General features: G+C 47.0%; 1 protein-coding gene across 1 annotated transcript in view; it reads right to left on the bottom strand.

The window, feature by feature from the left end:
- Colq (collagen like tail subunit of asymmetric acetylcholinesterase) overlaps window positions 1-22,944 on the bottom strand; it is a 38,459-nt gene extending 15,515 nt beyond the window's left edge. The window contains exons 1-11 of the mRNA XM_059274077.1: window positions 22,795-22,944; window positions 17,508-17,620; window positions 16,766-16,864; window positions 13,388-13,432; window positions 13,037-13,063; window positions 11,466-11,537; window positions 9,127-9,189; window positions 8,656-8,682; window positions 7,967-8,011; window positions 7,769-7,804; window positions 2,937-3,017 (exon numbers count right to left, since the gene is read on the bottom strand). Of these exons, the coding sequence (XP_059130060.1) occupies window positions 2,937-3,017; window positions 7,769-7,804; window positions 7,967-8,011; window positions 8,656-8,682; window positions 9,127-9,189; window positions 11,466-11,537; window positions 13,037-13,063; window positions 13,388-13,432; window positions 16,766-16,864; window positions 17,508-17,620; window positions 22,795-22,873 (687 nt within the window). The 5' untranslated portion in view covers window positions 22,874-22,944. The remainder of the gene's footprint in view (window positions 1-2,936; window positions 3,018-7,768; window positions 7,805-7,966; window positions 8,012-8,655; window positions 8,683-9,126; window positions 9,190-11,465; window positions 11,538-13,036; window positions 13,064-13,387; window positions 13,433-16,765; window positions 16,865-17,507; window positions 17,621-22,794) is intronic.
- Window positions 22,945-24,566: the final 1,622 nt, after the last annotated feature.

Below are 24,566 nucleotides of genomic sequence, written 5' to 3'. Positions count from 1 at the left end.
ACAGCCATTTTCCCCGGACCTGCTTGGAGACAAGTCAGGAAGCATGGCCATGATAGAGAGCCATAGCAAGGGAGAGGAACACATGCCCAAAATTCTAACCCTGGCCTTGAAGTTGGCTCAGCTCAACAGTCTTGGCAAGCAACTCCACCTCACTGGCCCCTTGTTTCCTTGTGAATAGATGGGAGAGATCTGAAGGGAGTGAGATTGGATTAAATGATCTCTGAAATCCTGTGTTGGAAACTGTATTCTAGAGTCTTCCTAGATTCTTGTTTCCTAGGTTTGGATTAACCTGGTTACTTCCAGAAATCATAGTCCTTCTGGATACATGACTCTACACTAGGAGATAAGAAGGAAGCTCCAGGGCAGGCTTCCAGTAACAGTTGAGGGGTCTGCAGAGTAGAAAGGCACTGAAAGGCACACAGGTAAGCTCCTGCATCTTGTAAATGGAGTGGGCTTCTTCCCTGACCCTTCCGAACTCTCCAAGTGGTTTTGGTGTAGCTCTTACAATCATTCCAATATAACTGCCATCACTAGGGTTGATATACAGCCTACTCGGCTTTGGCTTTACCAGGAAAGACAAACACTGCCCTAGAAAAGATCTAGAGGACAGAAACCAACAGCCTCTTCTTAGACTAATGTAGAACAATCTAGAATGAAATCATGTAAGGGAGAATTTTCTCCCTCTTTTTTACTTTTTCTGAGCCTAGATTTAAGGAAACTGGCACCTGTGGCATGCCTTGGAAGCCATGTGACCACGGCCCCCCTGGGAAACTGTCAAAATGAGACTGACATTTTGTGACTTTAAAAACAAACTAAAAGAATCTTGCCATATTTGATTTAAATAACTGTACAAAAATAAAGGCCTTGTTTTCCATTGAAAACAGAACAAAACAATGTTACTGTGAGATCTGAATTATCCAGAGCCAGGTCACTTCTGCATTGACTTAGGGAAGCTCATCATTAGCTTCACAGGGTGACTGTGGTTATGATTCCTGGCTGCACATTAGAATCCCATGGGTGGCTTCAACAAAACACAGCACAAGCTGAAGTCGATTCCAGACCAACTGTACCCGCGACTTTAGGAAACGAGGCCCAGGCACGGGTGATAGGGGGGAGGGGCACGTTCAGAGGCAAGACCTGGAGGTGCAGCCACTGTAGCTGGTGGAGAATCTGTGTTCAGTAAATGCCTAGGAGATGCTGACATAAACTGAAGTCTGAGCATCCTCACACCAGCACAAGGAAAAGGCTTTGTTGCCAAAGATGTCCTCCTTTCAGCATTTCAAATGACCCGGGCGAGCCTCTCCTCCAAGCAAGCTATTGCTTCCTTGTTTATTAAAATACACAGTGGACATAAAAGAAATAATTTAAAATACGAGAAGAAATAGCTCTGAACTACGTGTAACCTCAGCATGTCTGAGGTGGAAGCAGAGTTTGAGGCCAGTCTGGGCTACATGAGACTCTATCTCAAAGCAACAACAACAAATGAATAAACAAAGAAATTTTAAAGTGAAATAATGAATTATGGAAAGATATAATACCCAGATCAAACCATAACCACCAACAGAATGGAGATAAAAAAAGTAACTAGCGGGATAGATGATTTCAGATATTCTCATGACAAAAGACAGTAAATATCTAAAGTGATAGATGTATCTATTAGCCTGAATTGATCACTCCACAATGTAGGTATATATGTACATACATCACAGTATACCCTATAAAATATAATAACAATTAAAAATAGAAAGTTTTACATATATGCTCAAAAATGACGTTTTTCTTCTAACATACTAACAATCATTAACATTAAAAGTATACATAAGTATACATATTAATAAATATTAATTTCCAAAAATTAGTATTATTTACGTAAACTGACTTGTGTCTGTCAGTGTGCCAGCAGAGGCCAAAGGTCAACATCAGGTATCTTCCTCAATTGTTCTCCACCTTATTTTGAGACAAGGTCTCTCCCTGAACCTGCAGCTTGTGGATTCATCTGGAGTGGCTGGGACTCTGCCTCCCTAGTACTAGGATTACAGGTGTGTACTGCCACACTGGCTTCTTCACATGAGTGCTGGGAACAACTCAGTCCTCATGCTTCCACAGGAAGCAATTTACCTACTGAGCCATTGCCCCAGCCCCTAAACAAAGCTGGATTTCAAATATCTATTTGAAATAAAAAAGGTAACAAACATGATCATGATCATGATGATGATGATGATGATGATGATGATGATGATAATGCATATGTAGTAAGACCAAGGCCATCCTGGGTTACATAATGAGACCCTGTCTTAAAACAAACAAACAAAAACAAAACAAAAAGTAACATGGCACTTCTCTCGGGTGTATCTGTACATTATCAAAAATGCTAGTTTTCCTGTGGCCATTTAGTGCAGGCCTCAAAACCAGTCCAGGAAAGTGAGCCCCGCTCCTTCCTTTCCCAATTCCATAACCTGGCTTTCCCTGCTGACCAGGAGGCTCAGAGCAAACAATTGCCCTAAGCTCTTAACAAACCCAACGAAGAGGATCACTTCCAAATTGGGGGTTTGTGCAGTGAAAACTGTCACTGAAGTTCAAAAGACCTGGTAGCCACAAGGACAGGCATAGACTGGTCTCTAAAACTCAATTTACACCCCGTATACTGAGGCAAAGAGCAGGTTTTCTGCAGAATGATCATTCCTAGTTACTTCGTTTAAGATATACGCGTTCCTATGAACTAGGGCCACTCTTGTTTCTGACCTTGAGTGGAGCCTGTAACCTTGAACCATGGCTAGCCAGGAGAAGCCCGAACATCAGTAATGAGGCTGCTCTGTCCACTCGCCCTGAGGGTGCTTGAATCTAAGGCTGTGGAATAGCTCTAGATGACCTCTGCATGCTTCTCCACACATCTCCAGGCAGTGTGCCCTCAGTGAGGTAAACCCTGGGATCCTTACCTGTTTGCCTCGTTTTCCTGGTCTCCCGGTGGGGCCTCGGTGTCCTGCGAGCCCGGGTTCTCCCTTTGGACCCATTTCACCCTGGAGAGAAGAAAGAGAAAGAGTGGGCATGTCTATGCTGGTCTCTCCAATCACTGGCCCCAAGGCCTCCTCTTCATCCTCTGTCTTTCCCAGGTAGGCTGTCCTGGGAGCATGGGAGACTGGTGAGCTCATATCCAAGGAACAGGAAAGAAAGAAGGCACCCCCGAGGGTGTGACTCAGTGCTGTAGAGCACTTGGTGCTCTAGTGGTCAGAGAGACGGCCCTGTCCACAGCGGTCAGCGGTGGCTTCTGCACTTCAGTCACACACACGTCTGTGTCACTACAGACTGGGAAAAGCTAATTTCCCAGTTTGTCTAATTGAAAATTTGTGTAATGGTTTGTTATGTTTTGTTTTTAGTACAAACTCACACATATGAGTTTGGGTTTTTCTGTTTTTGTTTTTGTTGTTTTAAATGTTTGGGAACAGTCTTGTCCACTGTAATGTTTGGTATTTTGTAGATTTATGTAGGATTATATACCTCTCCACGTTTTTTTTTTTTGTTTTTTTTGTTTTTGTTTTTTTTGTTTGTTTGTTGTTTTTTTTTTTTTTTTTTTTTTTTTGAGATAGGGTCTCATTATGTTGCCCTGACTGGCCTGGAATTTGATATGTAGGCCAGGCTATCCTGGAATTCCTAGACAGCCAACTGCCTCTGCCTCTTGAGTGCTGGGATTAAATGTGTACACCACTCTGTCCGGCAGTTCTCCACACTTTAGGAAGTATTATTTTGAGTTCCAGCCCACTTCTACCTATTCAGACAACTCTTCTTTTTGAGATGGGTCTCCTGCTGCTCAAGCTGGCCTCCACCTCTATGTGGCTGAAAACCACCTTGAATCCTGTTGCTCCACCTCCCTGGTGCCGGGGTCACAGCAATGTATCACTATGCCCAGCTCAGATGAAACCCCTTCCTGTGAGGAGAGGTATTTCAAGTATGTACTCAAAGAGTCACCATAAAAATACTATTAAAATCTGGAAAACAATGTAAATTACATTTCTAATTGAAAATAATGTTTTCATAGTTCAAGGCCAACCTTCCTCAAAACTTATTTCTCAGACTGTCACACACACACACACAAACACACACACACACACACACACACACACACAAATACATTTCTTCCCTCCATCTTAGCTTTTCCTTACTTTTGCCAAGTCTAGGATTCCTGTCCCACCTGCTGCTTCTGGGGATTATGGGCCCACGGGGCACATCATTTCTACTTCAAGCAATTGCGCTGCACCCCCAACACCGTCAGTGCAGCAATTGCTACCAGGAAGTTTTTACTTATCAGTAGCCAGTGCCCATGATGGACTACCCTAGCTGCTCAGAGATAGTAACAGACACCCAGGATCCTTTAAGGCTCCCTAACACGATGGAAAATTCCAGAGGATATCTATTGATGGTGAGGATCAAGCCCAAGCTCACCTTTCAGCCCAACAACAGGAAGATGTCTCTCCTCAACTCACTCAGCAGTTAAGAACGCTTACTGGGTTTCCAGAGGACCCAGGTTCAGTTCCTAGCACCTGTATCAGGTGGCTCACATTGCCTGCAACTCCAGGCAGTGAATGGTCACAAAACTTTCAACTCCAAGGGTATCCAAGACCTCCAACCTCCATAGGCATTGACACTTACGTGCACATACCTACACATAAACACACATGTACATACAATTAAAAATCAGTCTTTAGGGCTGTAGAGATGGCTCAGAGGTTAAGAGCACTGACTGTTCTTCCAAAGGTCCTGAGTTCAATTCCCAGCAACCACATGGTGGCTCACAACCATCTATAATGAGATCTGGTGCTCTCTTCTGGCCTGCAGGCAGAACACTGTATACATAAATAAATAAATCTTTTAAAAAAATCAATCTTTAAAAAAGAATTTTTCTTGAGTCCATGTAGTCTTTCGACCATGATGTCCTTCAGGATGCTCAGTGGTGAGAGTATGTTGGGTCCATGGGCCATGGAGATGTTCCACAATTCCCCAGGGCTCCTTAAAGAGACTCAGGGCATGTCTTGCTTGGCTAGGAGAAAACATCACCATTAAAAAATATATGAATTTTTAAAAAGAGATTGTCAGAAGGAAGTGTGGCCCTTCTCTTTATGAACTAGAAGCAACCCGTAATTTCTTGATCTAATTTCTCTCCTAAGACCTAATTATGGTTATCATATCAGCTCTGTCTTAAAACAGCCTGCCATGAAAAGGGGAGATAGCTCCTGTTGCCAAGTCTAGGAAACAGTGCAGAAGCCAGGAAAACTGTTATATTTAATTTTACAGTGATTTATGAGTCTTTGATGGGCACTGTTGCAGGGAATGAAAACCTAGACCAAATATCTTAAGGGACTCACTTCTCTTTTGAGGTTTCCTTTGTTTATATAATTATTCTATTTTTAAAATGTAGCATCCCAGGTTGGGGATTTAGCTCAGTGGTAGAGCGCTTGCCTAGCAAGCGCAAGGCCCTGGGTTCGGTCCTCAGCTCTGAAAAAAAAAAAAAATGTAGCATCGCATCTAGGATAGCAGAAATTGAGTTTCTGACAGGTTAAGGTAAGGATAAGTCACACAGTGACTTGCATAATGACTGAAAGTACTTCATTATGCCCTGATGGCTGGGTACTGCCCAATAAAAATGTTACACTTTAGGAAGTAACACTTTAAAGTGAATGTTTAAAAAGAATTAAAAAATACTAAGAAAACACTTGTTTGCCTATTTAAGAATTTCAGTTTGTGACCTAGGTAAAGATAACACTTTCTAATGTCAATACCTTACAACATGAAGATCCAGCATTACCATGCTAGCTTAGGTGGCAGTTTGAATGAGAATGACCCCCATAGCCTCACATATTTGATTGTTTGGTTACCATTAGGTGGAATTGTTTGGGAAGGATTAGGAGGTGTGGCCTTGTTGACAGAGGTGTGTCACTGGGGTTGGACTTTGTGTTTCAAAAGACTTGTGCCATGTCCAGTCTCTCTCTCTCTCTCTCTCTCTCTCTCTCTCTCTCTCTCTCGCTCTCGCTCTCGCTCTCGCTCTCGCTCTCTCGCTCTCACTCTTGAATTTGTGGATCTAGATGGAAGTTCTCAGCTATTTGATGCCATGTTTTTCCTCCCCTATCATGGACGTAAGCTTCTGAAACACTTTCTTCCATAACTTGTCTTGGTCATGGTATCTTATCACAGCAATAGAAAAGTAAAAGCCGGGCGGTGGTGGCGCACACCTTTAATCCCAGCACTCGGGAGGCAGAGGCAGGCGGATCTCTGTGAGTTTGAGGCCAGCCTGGGCTACAGAGTGAGTTCCATGAAAGGCTCCAAAGCTGCACAGAGAAACCCTGTCTCAAAATAAATAAATAAATAAATAAATAAATAAATAAATAAATAAATAAATAAATAAATAAATAAATAAATAAATAAATAAATTTTGGGCTGGCGAGATGGCTCAGAGGTTAAGAACACTGGCTATTCTTCCAAAGGTCCTGAGTTCAATTCCCAGCACCCACATGGTGGCTCACAACCATCTGTAATGAGATCTGGTGCCCTCTTCTGGTCTGCAGTGATACAGATACATGCAGACAGAACATTGTATACATAATAAATAAATAAATCTTTAAAAAAAAAAAAAAAGTAGCCAAGACAGCTTAGGGGCTGTCCTACACAGTCAATGTTTCACGAGGGCATGAGGGCACAGTATTTTCATGTTAGCTCAGGAACTGTTCAGCATGGTCAGTAACTTACAGCACTGAGGACCCAGCACTATCATGTCAGGGGCTGTTTTACATGGTTAATGCCTTACAATGTAAGAACCCAGTGTTTCCATGTCAGGTTGGGAGCTGTTCTACACGGTCATGTATGCATCTTTCTTTAGGCTATGACATCTTTCCTCATCCAACGCCCAGCCTTACTCTAGATCCTAAACCTAAGTAAAAGTGTCCCCAAATCTGTCAGTCTATTGCCACCTTCATAATTTTTGTTATATCAATATATCACTTTACGGTTATTTACTGAATGATTTTTTTTTAAAGATCTACTTATTTATTATGTATACAATGTTCTTCCTGCATGTATACCGGCATGCCAGGAGAGGGCACCAGATCTCATTACAGATGGTTGTGAATCATCATGTGGTTGCTGGGAATTGAACTCAGGACCTCTGGAAGAGCAGCCAGTGCTCTTAACCGCTGAGCCATCTCTCTGGCCCTGAATGGTTTTTCTTTAACACCTAAAACTGTCTCCTTTTAAAATTGGGCCTGTCCCAAGTGAGATACTGAATATCTCGCTGGTTAAATAAAATAGTTGTCACTTTTTAAAATAATCCTGTGTCCCTCCAACAGTGTTTGCCACCCTTGAAGACTGTATTGAGTGTTTAGGCAGCAGTGAAACTTAATCAAACAAATCTCTAAGTTGCTTCAGGGTCTGAGGGATACGAGGGGTCTTGACCATTGTGGCTCAGACAGGAGATTGCAGTAGCTCCTCACAAAGCTTCCGGCTTTTGAATCTTCCATTGAGCTCCAGGAGGTAGAAAAAGCAAAGAGGGGCCTCTCTCCATGGTGTGTGTATGGAGAGAGTGGGAAGAGCCTTTCCCACTAAACTGGAGGTTGACCTCAGACCTCCCTGCTACCCTCTCCCAGTGGACAAGACAACTTGGTCCCCATCTCAAACTGGAACTTTCCACAGTCAAAATCAATGTTTCTGCCTGAAGGACCAGAAGGAGGCTCCATTTGCTGTTTGGAGCACCTGAGGTTTGTCATCTCTACTTTTAGACACTTACTTTCTGCCCCAGCATTCCAGGAAATCCAGGGAAACCCTGTGAAAAGAACAACAAATACTGTGACTGTTTTGAAATGCCACTTGGAACTGGCTGCGGATAGATTTGGTCAGCCATTTTTATGACGGCTATCCCTCAGTCCACAGGTCGGGGAGCTCCCACTTCCATTGCAGCACATCACTTGTACAGATTTGCCATTACCTTTTCTCCTTTGGGACCCAAGTCACCCCTTTCACCTCTGGATCCCTAGGAGAAAACCAAAAGAGGGGGTCAATGCACTAATATTGCACTTGTGTGTTTATGTAGGGGGGGGGCTAGGGATAGAAGCATTTCAAACTGATAAGCTCCCTAGGCCAACACCTTCATTTTGACAAAGCTCTAGGCTCAGATAATAGGTAGCTTGCCCAGTCAAGGCATGCTTTCTGGTTAGACCCCCTAAGACCTCTTAATGTTAGTTAGTAAAGGGAAACAGAAAGTTCTGGGTCTCAGATCCTCTCATCTCACAGGGCATGTGTCCACGGGTGCCTGTTGGTGTTTGTTTTATTTTAGTAGAAAAGAAGGCTTGTGTGATAGAAACCTGGCCTAAGGATAAGTCCCCTCTTCCAGCACCCCTATGCTGACTGAGGATAACTCCCTACCTGGCTCTCATTTGTTTCCCTGCTCCCTGTCAGGGGCAGGAGCCTCACAGGGAGGTCCTTTTTTACCGGAATTGCCCTGCCCCAGGAGGCCCCTCTTCTCTCTCAGCCCATACATGATAAAGAACAGAGTAGCCTGGAATGATGGCTGCAGTTGATATCTGAAGAGAGAGCTGGGCCTGTCTTCCACCCACCCCCAACTCCAGAGCTGTGTCCAGACCAGGATCTGGGATGCCAGGAGAGACACGGACTGACCTTTTCCCCTCTGGATCCAGGGAAGCCCTAAAAGAAAGCAGACTGTTTATATCAGCCCCCAAGACAGCAGAGGAGGTGGGGGGGGGGTGCTGTAAGAACAGAAGGACTCCCAGAGTATGCTGTCTCTGCACTCTATTGTGAGTTTTAAGGGGCATATAGCCATAAACAGGAAGATGTCCAGGAGGCTTGTGTTTATACTATGCCTAAAAAAAAAAAAAAAAAAAAAAAAAAATGTAGCTTTTCTCAGCCCTCAAAAGCCTAATCCGGAGGCAAAACCTTGATAACCAAAGAGAACAACAGGAACAGGATCCCTGTGTCCCTGCACCCCAGGGCATGATGTCCCCCAAAGGGCTGACTCCCCAGCACAGGGTGACAGTCCCCCAGTCGTGCCCTCCCCATCTTTGTAGACAGCTGCCGCTCCCCAGTCATAGTGAGAAGGCCTGGGAATGTCCCTCTGGACCACACACTGACCTTAGAGCCCATTGGTCCTCTCGACCCTGGCAAGCCCATCACACCCAGATCACCTTTTTCACCCTGCGGCAATTAGAAGATGGAAAAGAAGGACCACAGTGATATTTCTTAGAGAAACAGAAACAGGGGTTGTGGGAAAAGCTGGGATGGAACCAGGGTGTTGGGTCTCGGTTGTAAACTTGAGATCCCATATGCCCCTTTGCCTCCTCCCAGGGCTCCACTCTCCACCTTTCATTGTGGTCATTGAGATTAATAGAGAACAAAAATGCCCAAGATGGTACCGATCACCAAACTAAATACTCACTAAGAAGCTGTAAATGGTGATGTTTGATCTTTTCCTGGAAAGGATTGTGAGAGGGTGGGGAGACAGCATGAGGGCCTCAGAAAATAGGCTTGCCACACATACAAATTCTTTGCCTGATTTGTTTTTTGTATAGGGAGGGCCTTTCAGACATTTCATTATACTCTCACCCTCAGTTTGAAGCCAAGCAGAGGGAACAATCAGGCTCCGGATAGATAAACAGGAGGGGGTGGTGAACAAGTAGGGTGGGCTTGTTGTGCCTCAGAATAAGTTTGAATCTTAAGCATTCTCTATACTACAAAACTGCATGACACCTCTAATTAGTAGAGATATAAAGTCAACTATATGCTGATTGGGGGATTAATTTGTGGGGTTTTTGTTTGTTTGGTTTTTTTCTTTGTTTTGTTTTTAGTCTGTTTTTGTTTTTTGTTGTTGTTATTATTGTTTTGTTTTTTTAAGTCAGGATCTCCTGTATCCCTGGCTGGTCTCAAATTTAGGTGAAGATGGCCTTGAATGGATGCTCTTACCTCTACCGTTGAGTGCTAGAATTATAGGAAATGTACCACCATGCCTGGTTGCATATTCTGAATCTTAAATATCTTTATAAATTACCTTAAATGTAAAACTAAGCAATTGAAATTAATTTTGCCAGTATTTTACTTTCATTTAATCTAACTGTCACTTCAACATGTAATCACTGTAAAATAATGAGATTTAAAACTACATTTCATTTAGTGTGTGTGCATGCGCTCGCACCACATATATGTGGTGCACATATGTGGAGGTCAGAGGACCACTTCTGGAAGTTGGTTCTCTCCTCCCACCATGTGGGTTCCAGGGATGGAACTCAGGTTGCCAGTCTTGGTGGCAAGCACCTTCACTCTCTCCCCATCCCCGAATACAGTTTTATAAATTAAAACTTGGGGAAGGCAAAGTGAAACCTTCTCTTCTTCATTTGTATTAGTCACATTTCAAGGGCTTCACAGCTATACGTACATGGCTGCCATGATAGACAGCTTAGCTCTCTATAGTCGGGATGTTTGTTTGTTTGTTTGTTTGTTTGTTTGAGCTAGGATCTCACTCTAGCTCAGGCTGGTCTGGAATTTACTTTGTAGCCCAGGCTAGCCTCTAAGTCCTGGTGATCCTACCTCAGCCTTCTGAGTACTGGGTTTGTGAGTACGAGCCACCGTGCCTGGCCATGCAGTGAACTGAAAGCTGCCTGCACATATGCATGTGTGCCATGTACATGCCTACTACCCGCAGAGGCCAGAGAAGGACATCGGATCCCCTGGAACCTGAGTTACAGATGGTTGTGAGCCACCACGTGGGTGCTGGGAACTGAAGGCAAGACCTCTGCAAGAGCAGCATCACTCTTAACTGTGAGCCATCTCTTTGTCTCTGCAGCCAGGACACAGTGGGTTTAAAGAGAAACCTCCTTGGGATTTTGAGTCACCAACACAGCCAGGAAGATGGAGCAGCAGAGGATATTTGCTCTCCTTGCCCTGGCTTCTGCTGGTCAAATTTCCAAGTCATGGCCTCTGTACCCTGCACCCTGTGACAGGCAGCAAAGAATATGAAATAAGGGAAGATGGGGGGTGTGTTAGCTTTGCATACTCCCTCTGAGGAGGAGGTAATCCCTTGCTCGGTGTAGGATCTGCATTCTTCCAGGCTGCCAATACTCCATACTTTCTACCTGCCAAATCAGCCGTGACGGGATAGCTCCCCAGACCCGGGTTCCCTTTGGGTCATCTCAGAGAAGCCAAAGACTAGCACACTAATTCTCAGGACAAAGGGGAAATGGGGCTCCTGGGAAAGAAGGGAACAGCCCCCACTTCTCCCTGGGAGCAGAGTCACAGCACTAACCCGGGTCTGCAGACCACACGAAGGAGAAATGCTTGAGGGCTGGGGGCTCCCTTCCAGCTCTTCTCCATCTCAAGGAAGAGATGCATGTGCTTGACTGTTGGCCAGAACCCAGGAGGTCGCCATCTTCCCCCTCATGTTCTGATACCACATGAGCCCCAACACATAAGACACTTACCCTGGGTCCTTCAGGGCCTGGCCAGCCAACGGGTCCGGGCATGCCAGGAACACCTGGGGGTCCAGGTCTACCCTTCAAAGACGAAGAACAAAAGTCAAGATACCCTGGTATGCTTCCCTCCAGCCAAGAATATTTGGGGTCCTGATAAGGTATAAAGCCACTACGTGAGTCCCCCTGTACCTCCATCCCTACCCTCCAAAGAATGAGGGCCTAAAAAACCATGCCAAACAGGTATGAGTTAGGTTTTTGGTGTCATATTATATTATCAAACAAGGTTTTATTCTTCTTAGGAAATAGAGGCCAGTGGGCAGGGAGGTTCTAAATGCCTTAGTTTTCCTTTTTTGTCACCTCTGTTCACTGTTCCACTGGCCCTTGCTTCCTGTGAGTTTTCCACAAGGCTGTCCTGTGATGTGAGCTGGGACTGTGTGGGGAGCAGCAGTGGATGCTGCTGGAACTCCCTCAGGAATTCTGCCTGCTTCAGGCACCATCCCTCAGTGGCTACCCTGTTGACTTCTACCAAAGCCTGAAACTTTTAAGTTCACTTAGGGGCTTTGGAGCTTCCCAGTCACTTATGAACCTTCCTTCCTACAGCCAAGATCCCAGATCCCTTACCATCAAGGTATCAAGGAAGGACAAACAGACAGGCAATCCACACTCCCAAGTTCAGGCTACTGGAGTTGGCCACACTCTCTCATGACCCCTTCACCCCTCTTTACAGGTTCCTCCTGACAGTGATCCCTTTGCAATTTATTCACTTGTCTGTGTCTCTGCTTCCAGAGAACCCCACCTCAGCTAAGTGAAAGAGGACAAGAGCATAGATTAAGGGGTCTATCTTGGTCTCCACACTCGGTGGATCACTTCACAGTTAGCTAGGGATTCAAAAGGTTCAGCCAAGAGCTCAGGAATGCCAGATGCTGGTGTGTACACTCTACTTTTTCTTTCCATGCCCATGGCAGACATTACTAATCAACACAGACCTTGATGCATCTGAGCATAGACCAGCCACAGGATCCTCTCCAGGTCAGCAGTCTACACAGCCACTGAGCCGTGGCTGCCCTTGTTATTTGTACCTTGCAAAAGTCTGTTTATGGCTTCTGTTGGTAATAAAGCCACTGGCATCTTTTCAGCTAGATTTTCTCTTCTTTCAATCACAGTCAAGACTAGAACTTGAGTGCCAGCACTCACTGACTACAGCGACATCACCTGCTGGTTCTTTCTCTGACGCTAATGATGTCATGTGGCTGGTTCACTCTGAGCCATGGTAATTTCCAAAGCAAAGCCACTCATTCCCGTCTGCTCGATCACTTTATTCCAGTTTAATCAAGTAGCGAAGGTCATTTTGTGTCACTCTTTGGAGAGTTCTCTGCTGGAGGGGGGGGGGGGCGGGGTGAGGCTGAGGAAGTGTGGCCAGACCCAGCAGCCTCTGGAAGGTTTGTCAGATGCCAGAAAAGGCAAGCATGCTGACATCACCAGAGGGATGGCAGCACCAGCCCTCCACCAGGTACTGGTAGCTACTGAACGCACACGCACGCATGCAGCACCATTGCCCGACAGAGCAGCATGGGTCATACCTTCCTTCCTGGGCGGCCAAGATCCCCCTGTGCATAGAGAAGACAGATAAACAAAGGTTGTTTGGAAGAGAAGTTCTGGAGTCAGAATGCTTAGTAGGGCGTGGCTGTGCCTCAATCAGTCAGGTCACTTGACCAGTTAGAGCACGTCTACCATGCCAGTGGCCCGAAGCAGGACACATCAATAGCACCCCCTACTACAGCTGCAGCCCTTCATCAGGGAGCCCTCCTCATCTGCTAAGACAGAATGAGCACATATTTTGATATCTCAACCAGAGCATCCTCAGTGGCACCCCCAGAAAGTAAGCTGTAGCTACAAAGGCGAGGTGGGACTAAGAAAGCGGTGACTCATACCTTTTCTCCCTTTGGTCCTGTCTTGCCAGGAAGCCCGGGTGGACCCTACACAATCGAGATAAGAAGGGAAGAAAGATGTACCCAACCAAGCCGAGACTGCAGGGAAGGGTTTGTGGTAGCGGCCTGTGGCCCTGGACCTTTACAGGGCAGGCAGACTCTGTGGGGGCTCCAGGCACCCCTGCAGGAGCCTTTCCATCCTGCAAACTGTCCCCCTTCCCCCCCCCCCTTGTTCCTCTCCCTCCTGAGCTTTCTCAGCATGTTTCATGGCACCATAGTTGCCCCTCTCTGGATTTTAATTTCCTCCCTAGAATCCTTCAGTGCTTGATAAGATCAACCACAGAGTCTTGAAGAAGCCCCTCGGGGGAGTCTGTGATGCTCCTTGGCCTCAGGGATCCTTCACTGACTGCACCATGCTTCCCTGGGGCCCCACCAGGAGGGAAAGTTAAGTTTTGCCTAGAGAAGCAGCTGATTCCAATATTCCCAGGGAGGAGTGGGGTTTTGTGGCCCACTCCTGTAATCTCAGCATTTGGGAACTAGAGGCAGGAGGATTGAGAGTTCAAGGCCAGCCTTGGCTGCACCAGCAAGTTCATGGCCAACCTGAGACCCTGTCTTACAAATAACAAACAAACAAGATAAACAAGACAAAAAGAAGCATTCCCACAAGTGAGCTGTGGGTCTCAGTACTGGGCAATCCTCTCCTCCCCGCTTTCATTAAAGTAAGGCGCATGTTTGTGTCCCATTGCCAGCCATAGGAGGTGGGTGGCTCCAGCCAGAGGCTGTGGAAACACCAGTGTTTTGCACATCCACAGCCAGAAGCAGCTGTTTTCTGTCCACACGTCTGTGGTAAGTTCAGTTGATGACTGTTTTCCAAATTCCTGGGGATGGCAGAGAGAAATCCCCCCAAATCCCTTAGCTTCCACCGTCCCCTGCTGTCTGCAAGTGAACAATACAAGGTAAAGCCTGTGAGAAGCATGCTCTCTCCAAACCCTGCCATCACACTACAATTTCCCCAGGAGCTTTGAAAACTCCCAAAGCTCAGGCCATTCCCAGACCGATCAAGCGACTGTCGGGGGCAGTGGGAGGGAGTTGGTGAGAGAATAAGCACTAGGCATGTTTGAAGTTCTCCAGGGGTCCTCCCGTGAAGACAAAATTGGGAGACACCACCTTTGCTTTACCTGCCTTCTGTTTTGGAATGGAGTCGGGAAGTTGTTTTAATTCTGTTTTCTTCATTCTGCCAAGCCTTCCATTTCTTAAAATGGTTAGAACTATTCTACAAGATCATTAAGCTTGGAACCCACCAAACAAATACAGATTCTGATTGAATGAAGAGGGATGGGCAGAGTGTGAGATTCCCCTCCCCGCCTTCCTCCCTTCCTTCCTTTCTTCCTTCTTTCCTTCCTTCCTTCCCTTCTTCCTGTGATGGAAGTCTTACCCTGGCTAGCCTGGTACTCACGATATAGCTCAGGCTGGCTTCAAACTCAAGGGCTAAGTTAATCACCTAGTGAGATTGCATTTCTAACCAGTTCCCATATGATGCCAGTTGCAGACTTAGAGATCTCACTTTTAGTAGCAACAGCATTCACTGTCCTAAGGGAACTGAGGTGGCTGCACAGACTCCACGGGTGGGCAGCAGAGCCTCCATGTGATTCAGAAGAGCTTGTGGGAGCTCAGAGATGCACTAGTGTGACTGCTGTTCTGAGCCGAGAAAAGGATTCCTTCCACACGCTCTGTTGGTTCTCATGAGCATCAAGACCCATCAGAAAAGAGCGCTGCAGGTGGAATGTCCGTCCACCTTAGCGGACTCTCTCCGGCCTTTGTGCAGACTTCTCAGCCACTTTTTGGTGGCTTCTGGCCTCTGAGCTCAAAATCATTTTCATTATAACATTCTTAAGATGCTTGTATTGTTTCTTTCCTTGTTTATTTTGTTTTTGAGACAGGGTCTCTTACCATGTAGCCCAGACTACTCTTAAACTCAGGCTCCTCCTGCCTCAGCCTCCCAAGTGCTGGGATAATAAGCCTGTCATCATACCTGGGTCAATAAATGTTTATGGAGAAGAGGCTAGCTATAGCCCACAGGTGGAGTAGACTGGGAAGCAGGATGAACAATATCCCTGTCCCTGTAGACATGGGATCAGTAACCTTTCCTCTACAAAGCCAGAGAATAATTATTCTCTTAGGCTCAGAGAGTCACATCTGCTGTCTGCCAGATTCCTCAGCTCTGCCCTGATAGCCTGGAAACAGCCACAGAAAGTAAAACCAGAGTTAGAAGTCAAGACGGGGCTAGATTCAGTGCCGTAGATTTAGACGTGATAATTGCAAAAAATTCTCCTGTCTATTCCTCTCCTTCCCTCCCTACCACTTCCTGAGATATGGTTTCATTCTGTAGCCCAAGCAGTCTTGGAACTCACTATTTAGTTCAGTCTGGTCTCACACTCATGGTAATCCTCCTGCCTCAGCCTCCTCTGAGTGCTGGAATTAGAGCTATGTGTCACCATGCTTGGCTGATAAAGGTATCTCTAGGGAGGCAGCATAAAAACCAACTTTTGAGTGACTAAGAGGAGTTGGTAAAAACGTCAGGAAGAATAGTGTGGCCCTGACTGCACGGACCGAGGCTGAGAAGCTCCGTGTATGTGAGGAAGAGAGGCAGACACTGAATGTGAGGAAGAGAGGCAGACATTGTAGCTAAGTCAAAGGTGGAGTGTGTGTACGAGCTGATGAAGCAATCCAAGCTAGGGACCACTCATGGAACTTTGTCTTCCATGTCAGGAAGTTCAGTTTTTAGTCCCCTGACACTAGGAAGCCACAGGAAGTTCATGTAGCTGAGGGGCAATTTCTATGCCTCCTGCCTAGGACAGCACAGGGCCCGACATGCTCCTCCCCCGGAGGACCTGAGCCTCAGAGCAGTTGAAAAAGCCCTCACGGCAGCAGGCCAGCCCCAGGATGGGGGTCTCTGGAGTGCACTGTTTGTCTGGAAAGTTCTTTGTCTAGCAACTTGCTCGTTCCTCACTCTTCTCTTTTACATTGGGTAGGGGCTGCTTATAGCAGTCCAAAGTCAGGAAAGCTCAGGTAACCAGTCCCTCCAAACACCACTTTCCTGCACTGAGCAGGAGCACCTTTCGTCTGAAGGTCGAGTGGATGGTCACATCTGTATTTGGGGATAATGCCAACAACAGCCACTACCATATGGGCAGCATCCTATATGAGACCCTCAGATCTATCACAGCAGGTGACTCTTCACCAGAGGCTCCTCCGGGCTCTGGAGCTGAAGAGCCTCTACAGGAGAAAAATCAGCCATAGGGGCAGGAGCTACAAGGCTCTGCCATTAGGTTTCTTTGTCTATGGGAAGACACAGCAGGGGGCCTGGAAGGATGTACCCACCTGGGGACCAGGGGGCCCAGGAGAGCCAAGTGAGCCTTGAATGCAGGGTGATGGTGAGGCCTCAAGTTCCAGAAGATTCTTCATGTCTGGAGAGAGAAGCTTCAGAGTAAAGCCATGGGTTAGAGGTCAGACCAATGAAAGATGCCTCCCTGGACTCGACCCTGCTCTGTGTCTATGCAGTGGGAACCTCTGGGTTCTTTTTTTCTTTCTTTCTCTACTTTGGTTTTTAATAGAAAATAAGTTGTCACAGATTGCGGTTGTCCTAATGCCGCACATCTAACTGCATTCTGACACCATTCTCTAACCTCTCTCTGCCCTCTTCCCCATTTCTACCCTCATACCCCGTCTTCATCTCCCCTTCTCCCATCCTTCCCCCATCCCAAGGATTTCATAAATACTTGATTTTTAAAAAGTAAATGAGGGAGTCCTGCATCTGAACGGCTGATGGGAACTTGGAAGCTGTGAATGCACCTTGGTGTTTTCAAAAAGATGAGGCATTTTGCTACATCTAACTCCCAGGTGAGGAAAAAAAACTCCCTCCTTCGCAGATTTAAGACGGCAGGGGAACAGATGTGCGGCGAAATTGGCACAATTGGTACAATGCCCACTCTGGGCCTTGGCCCCTGAGTGAAGGTAGAGCTGCCCTTCTCATGTGAGATTCTGAGGTGGCCATGTTGAGCCAGGTGTGGGGCTGACACGAGGGAGTCTGGGGATTTCACTCACCGACGTCCAGAGCACTCACCGGGCTTCTGCTGCCCCTGAAGAACAGTGGTGGGAACAGCGGGGGTGGCGGCGGTATCAGTAGGCAGCATGCTCTGTGGCTGCCCCGCTTCTTCTGATCCAGGCCAGGAAGGGCTGTTAGAGAAAACTGCTGCTCCTTAGCCTGGGGCTAGGGTGATGACCTGGTCATGCCCACCACGCCCAAGGGACATTGCTGGCCTGTTTGAGATGTAAGCAGGCCCCTGTTTGTTGCCTGACACAGACCTTCCCTTTGCCTCTGCTAGATGAGGCTGGCATAGACACTGATATGTGTGTGTCCTTTTCTCCTTCAGAGACTGACTTTGTAGGTGTGAGAAGGAATATAAAGTTTAGACAGACCCGTAATGTGGCCCCACAGCTAGGCAGAAGGAAGTGCTTGTGGACAACTGTGATACTGTCTCAGGAGGAAACTGTTTAGACAAAGAGGTAGCCAGGCTGGAGGCGGCGCTGATTCCAAGGTGCTCAGAGCACGGTTTGAAACAGACACTATCCACTCACTTGGGTGCTCCATCTCACTAGAGAGTCCCACTTAAATGTCTCGATCTAGGTGAGCAAATCCCCGGCATAAGGAGGCAAATAGGCCACTGGACTTGTACAGCTTAGTTTTCGCAGAGTCTTATCTATGTTTGGCCTTACTATATGGTCAGTGTTATAGCATGCAACAAGACACAGATTCTACAGTATGGCACAATCGAGTTCTACAGAGTGAACAGCAGAGGCCTATAAACCCCAGCCTCTGCGCTTCCCCACACCCACTGGACCCTAGCACCAGGGATGCATCATGAAGATGTTTGCATTTTATGCAAATGGAAGCATACAGCGTGAATTCCTATGTTTGTCTTCTCTTCCTCAACACAGTGTCTGAGGGAGTGGAACAGGCTATCCGTTAGTCTTGCAGAGTTCCGCCGTGTGGCTAGACCACAATGTACTTATCCATCCTGCTGAGCATCACTGATATGCATAGGGTGACACTGATGCTCACACACCGGAATGGCTACAAAGAAAAGGACAGGAGATAAATGTGGCGAGAATGGGGGACAGCCAGAACTGTCACTCTACACTAGCAGGTGGGAACGGAGGCTGGTATCTCCTTTGGAAAACTGCTTGGTGTTTTCTCTTAAAGCAGGACACAGACATACACTACAGCTCAGCGATTTTGCTCCTAGGAATTTACCAGTGGAGAGGCAGGTGCACTAGAATGCATGTAGCAGAGGCAAGGCCGTGTCTTTCAGTTCCTGGTTTTCCGAGGACCTCTACGTCACCTCCCACTCGGATATCTGACCTCACAGAACAAGCCCAGGTGGGCCTCCCGAGCCTCTCAGCGCGGAGCTCCATGTTGAATCTTATCGCTAGGAAGCTTTCCTTCACTCACACACCAAGCTTCGGGGGCCTTGCTGCACTTTTCTCTGGGTTTCTCCCTGTGTCCGTGCTTCTCCACAGGCTGAAACTCTCCTTCTGTCTCCCAGCTTGAGCTGTGCTTCCTGGGAAGGGGACAGGGGCCAGTTTCTGTCCCCAGGGTCTAACAGTGCACCTGTAGACACTGGACTTCTGTAGATGGTTGCCGAATTAACAACGTAGTGACAAATACTGGCTACATGTGGGGCACCATTTGCGTGGTGCATGTACACAAGCACGCCAAATCGTCATAGTAACCGTGAGCCAAGCACCACCACCATCGCCACTCCCACTTTACCGATCAGCTAACCAAGCCAGTGAGTCAGTTTGCTTACGGTCAAACAGCGAGTCGGCAGTGGAGCCTATACTTGAACTATATATTTCCAGAGCTCGCTCTTTTGACCTCTGACTCCAGATGGGTAATAGTTAAGACTGGGACCCAGGAAGGAGGCAAGGGACTTCCCATAACACTACTTGAGACCACTGTATCAATGCTTTCCAACCAAAGACTACCGGGAACACATCCAAAGAAGAACCAAGTTGGGTTTATTGGTTTATGGCAAGAAAGGAGAACACACACAGGAAGAACCAGGAGGCACAATGAGAAACTTATTCTAGGGTTCTGGCTCCTTGCAGATTTGTGGGGGAGACTGAGATGCAAAGTCTGGCTTTGCTTTGGAACAGCTGCTGACGAGCAGAATGGGCTGTTCTGCGGTCAGCTGGCTTGGTTCTCCTTTGGGAGAAAGAGGAATGGAGCAAAGCACAAGCCGATTACATACAAGAACGAGAATGGTCATTTCATGGTGGGATAGCCTTGGCTTTCCTCTGTGTTTGGTTATGACTTGGGGATAGTCTTGCTTTTGCCCTGATCCATCCGGGTCACAGAGTGGTGCTGTCTGAGGTTGACGTCTATGGAATTGTGTGCCGTAGCTAATGCCATGCACACTGGACCTGGGCAGTCCAGCTGTCACGGCCACTGTTCTTCTTTCCCTTCTTCCTTGTAAATTTTTAATTCATGTGTATGAGAGTTTTGCCTGCATGTACATCTGTGCATGTGTGCATAGTGTCTGAGACAGCCAGAAGAGGGCGCCTCCTGGAGCTAGGGTTAACAGCTTCTGAGTGGGTACTGGGATTTGAACCCTGGTTGTCTGGAAGAGCAACTAGAGTTCTTAACTACAGAGCCATCTCTCCAGCCCCCGCTGTTCTCTTTCTTGGTGGAAAGTGATAGTTACGTTTTCAAACTCTGCTCTCTCACCACCTCTTTCCTGGTGGTGAGAAGCCGGCAGGAGACAGCTTCAGCTTCTCCATGCTACCTTGGGCTAGCGAAGACGGCGGTAGGTACACACTCGCCTCAGAAGTCTGTTAGAGTCCCCTCCAGACCCTTCCTTTCATCTCCCTTTCGCCTCAGTAGACAGCCAAGATCCAAGGCTGCAGTGCTCCAGAGGGCCCTCCCAGAAAGAACACCTGGGAGCCTGGCGGGCTGTGTGGCTAATTTGCGCCATCACCATTGATTTTCCAGTCCATATATGGTCTCCAGTGTGGCCTGTCCAGCACCCTGGGAGCCCCCCTATGGAAAGAGCTTGTATCTCTCAAGGCAATCGCTCCCCTCACTTCTTCCTGGAAACTGGAGGTGTCTTCAGTGAACATAAATTAACAGCTGTTTCTGCTACCAGAGCATCTGCCTTTCACACTACCCCGTCCCTCCTCACTCTCCCCCTTGACCTACTTCATCCCAGCAGGTGGAGGGCTTCGATTTCTGCCCCTCCCCCAACTCCAGGAGCTGTGTGTTTTTAGCACAGTCTGGTTTATTTACAGCTCATTCCAGCACTGAGTATTTCCATCAGGTGGATGAGTTTGGGAGTAGCACCCCCGCCCCCTTCACTCTGCCTGTCAGCTAAGCCAGGGCTTCAAATGTCTATTTTGGTGCTGAGTGGCCCATGAGTCTCTCTCAGGCCTGTGCTGTCTCCCGCTGGAATCGTGCCTAAGCTCAGGGACCAGCCTAGAAAAGCCCCAGAAGGCTCTATTGTAATGGAAACTGGTGTGTATGTGTGTAGTACACAGTACCTGTTGTGGCCCGGTGCATCATGTGCATGGCTCAGCCCCAGGCAGCTGCCTTGGCAATGTCAACTACCAAGGGACTCCAAGACCACCAGCCTTCACTTAAAGATACCAATGCCACGTCATCTGTGGGAACTGCCCTGACAAAATAGAGGCAATGTCTAATGAAGGTTTCGGCAAATGTTTGGTTTTTTTTTTGTTTTGTTTTTTTTTTACATTGGAAAGGATCCTTTTCCATACTTTGTTTTGAGAAACTGAGGTACATTCTTGGAAAGTGATTTACACCAGTGGACTCTTGGAAATACAGGAACTTGCATCCAAGAATGTGAGTCTGGGGGGCATGTGGCCATTCGATACAGTACAACTCACTTTCTCAGCCCAAGGACTTAGTTTCCTCATCTTTACCACCAAAAGTTTGGCATATACTGCCTCCAAAGGCAGTTTCTTTTGTTGTTTTTCTGTTTTTGTTTTTTAATTGGTCTAGTTTTATTTCTTTTTTTTTTTTTTTTTTTTTTTTTTTGGTTTTTCGAGACAGGGTTTCTCTGTGTAGCTTTGCGCCTCTCCTGGAACTCACTTGGTAGCCCAGGCTGGCCTCGAACTCACAGAGATCCACCTGGCTCTGCCTCCCGAGTGCTGGGATAGTTTTATTTCAATCTGCAGGAGATGACATCCCACCCATACCTACACATGCGCACACATGATGTCATTCTCCCATATCTACCTGACAAAGTCCGAAGGCAGTTTTTAAGATAAGTATGACACCAAGACCACTGCTAGGTCTATCTTCATTGTCCTACATGCGAGACAAGCCCAGGCCACCAAGCAAGGCCACCAAGACAGCCGTTCCTATTACAAAGTTACACCAAAACGGCATCCCTCAGAGCAAGCCAGTGTGTCACTAAAAGCCACCAAAGGAAGCAGCTATGAAAGAACACATCCTGCCTTCGTCGATTGGAAAATGCCAAGTGCAGCCATATGCTAGTGGTCCTGCATCTGCCTGGCCACAGGGTGGTAGGCCTACTAAGTTTTCACGTCTCTCCCACCTGTTGGAACATTGTTGGAAGGAAACATCAGAAAAGGCGAGGTGAAAGCACGTTCCATGGCGTCACTGGGTGCATCCGTGCTAGGCTGGAAGGCCCAGCAACGGTGACATCCACACATTAGCTAGCTGCAATTTGCCCAATCATCTATAATTCACGTATTCCAGAGATTTACTCCTAGGACTTCCCCTTGACCCCATCCATGCACAGACCATACTACCTTTGAGAAACAAACTCTGGTCCTAAAGGTGAAAGCATTTTGCAGTTCTTTAAAAGGCTGTGGGGGAGGTTTGCACCAGAGTGGGCCTGGGCAGCAAGTGAGAACACATCTGCAAAGGAAGTGATTCGATGTTTTGGTGGCTGCTGCCTTTGAGCCGCATCACCCAAGCCAGTTGGCGAGCATCCCAGCCACCTAATGCCGAGGGGTGGGGGCTGGGGGTGTCATGGACCACAGAACATGGTTTTACTTCAAAGCCAAGGAGACAGCAGCTGCCAAACACCCTGGAGTCAAGGTCACAAGAGGAACAACAAACAAATTCACACACATAGGCATGTATGCAAGGCCCCCACTGACTCTATCATACCCCATTCACGCTGCAATCCTAACACTGGCTGAGGGGGTTCAAATTTAAAGTCTGCTAATGCTCCCAGGGCAAGCTTACTGTCCAAGTCTTTTTTAAAAAATAATTCATGCATATATTTTCTCTTCCTCCCTCTCTTCTCTAACACACACACACACACACACACACACACACACACACACACACACACACTTACCCAAGTAGCCAGCTGAGTCATAGAGAAGTCCTGAAATGATAAGAAGATGAGTAAAGCTGAATGATGGGCCCGTCATCATGGGGCAAGGCCCAAGGCAGACTGGCCGAGGAACACAAGCTAGAGACAAGCTGAGATCTGTCACGCCCCCAAGCTGCCCGCGCCTGGCCTGCTTGGCATTTTTGGTGGGAGTCGGCCAATCCCGGCTTTGATGTTGCTTCTGCCCCAGATGCCAGGCTTTCAGGGGCCAGTCCTGAGCTCCAGGGAGCAGGGATGGGTAAGCAGCCCTGCTCTAGCTCCTCATTGATGCTTCTGTAGGGCAGGCCATGTAGACACAGTACCCTCTGCCCAGAGGATATGAGCTTGGGAGCTTGGGGCACTGATCACCTCACACACCACTAGGAGGAAACAACACAGTCTGTCAGCCAGGCGGCTTTTCATTTGCCTCAAAACTGCCTCAGCAATACTGCTCTGGAATGCATCACAGTCGCACTCCACAGAGGTTGTCCAAGGAGACTCTGCCCTCTTCTGCTTCAGGGAAGACCTGCATGGTCTGTTTGCTATATCTGGCAAGGTGTTGCCAATAAAGTCACATTCAAGATCACAAAACACAAACCCTAGATACATCATACATATATGGTATATATGTATATATACCACTATGTAGTCTTCTACATATGTAAATACATATATACACACATACATATATGTGTATTTCCAAGGATCATGAGGGTTGAACCCAGGACCTTATGCATGCTAAGCATGTAGTCTACCACTGAGCTACATCCCCAGCCTCAAACCTTTTTATAGGAACCTTTCTATAAAATAATAAAGTTGACACATGTCAGGTACACACTGAAATATGCCTCATACGGTATACCCAAAGCATGAACAAACATAATATTCTAAACCATGAAAGATAAGGCTATTGGGACTTAGTAAAAGCACTGATTTAAGCATTTTAACAATGAGCTTTACAACAAGACTAGCCAACCTTTCCTACAAACAGCCAATATTAAATGTTTTAGGATTCCTAGGAGACATGGTCTCTGTGGCAAATTTGCCATTATACACAAAAGCAGTTGTAGGCAATATCTAAAGGTATGAGTGTGACCAGGTTCTGATAAAACTTTATTTATAAAAAATAGGAGGCATGCTGGTTTCGGCTCCTGGGCTATAGTCTGCCGACCCCAGCACTATACCATCCAATGTATGCACCATTCACTAGAAACATGTAGAGAGGGCCAAGTGTGTGGATGTACAGTGACTAGACTTGATTTCCAGCCTCAGGAACGTGCTCTTTAGTGTCACTGCAGAATCAGTACTGATGCTGGCATCAGGCAAACATGGCTTAATTCCTGGTCTTGCCACTTAACAGCTATGTGCCCTTGAGGAAGATGTCTGTTCGGAGTCTCAGCTTTCCCATCTGTAAAGTGGGTGTTACATAAACTGCTACTCAGTCAGGAGGATTAGAGCCAGGGCTTTTGGCATTTCTGGCACAGAAGAAGGCTCTTTATCCACCTGATTTGGACAACTTGCTCAAGGTAAAAGAGTAGAGTATAGTGATAGGGGTGTCTGGAGGGACTCGCAGGAGGAAGAGATAGTTGATGGAGAGAGAATGAAAAGAGTAGTCGGAAAGGCTTCCTGGAAGAGGTGGCATTTGAGCTGAGCCTTAAAAGCAGAGATTTTTCTCACCCAAAGTGGGGAGGAGGAGGAGGAGGAGGAGGAGGAGGAGGAGGAGGAGGAGGAGGAGGAGGAGAGGGAAGGCTTGGGCT

This window comes from Peromyscus eremicus, chromosome 9, assembly GCF_949786415.1.
Source record: "Peromyscus eremicus chromosome 9, PerEre_H2_v1, whole genome shotgun sequence".
Taxonomy (NCBI): domain Eukaryota; kingdom Metazoa; phylum Chordata; class Mammalia; order Rodentia; family Cricetidae; genus Peromyscus; species Peromyscus eremicus.
This window is presented reverse-complemented; position numbering and strand designations above follow the sequence as displayed.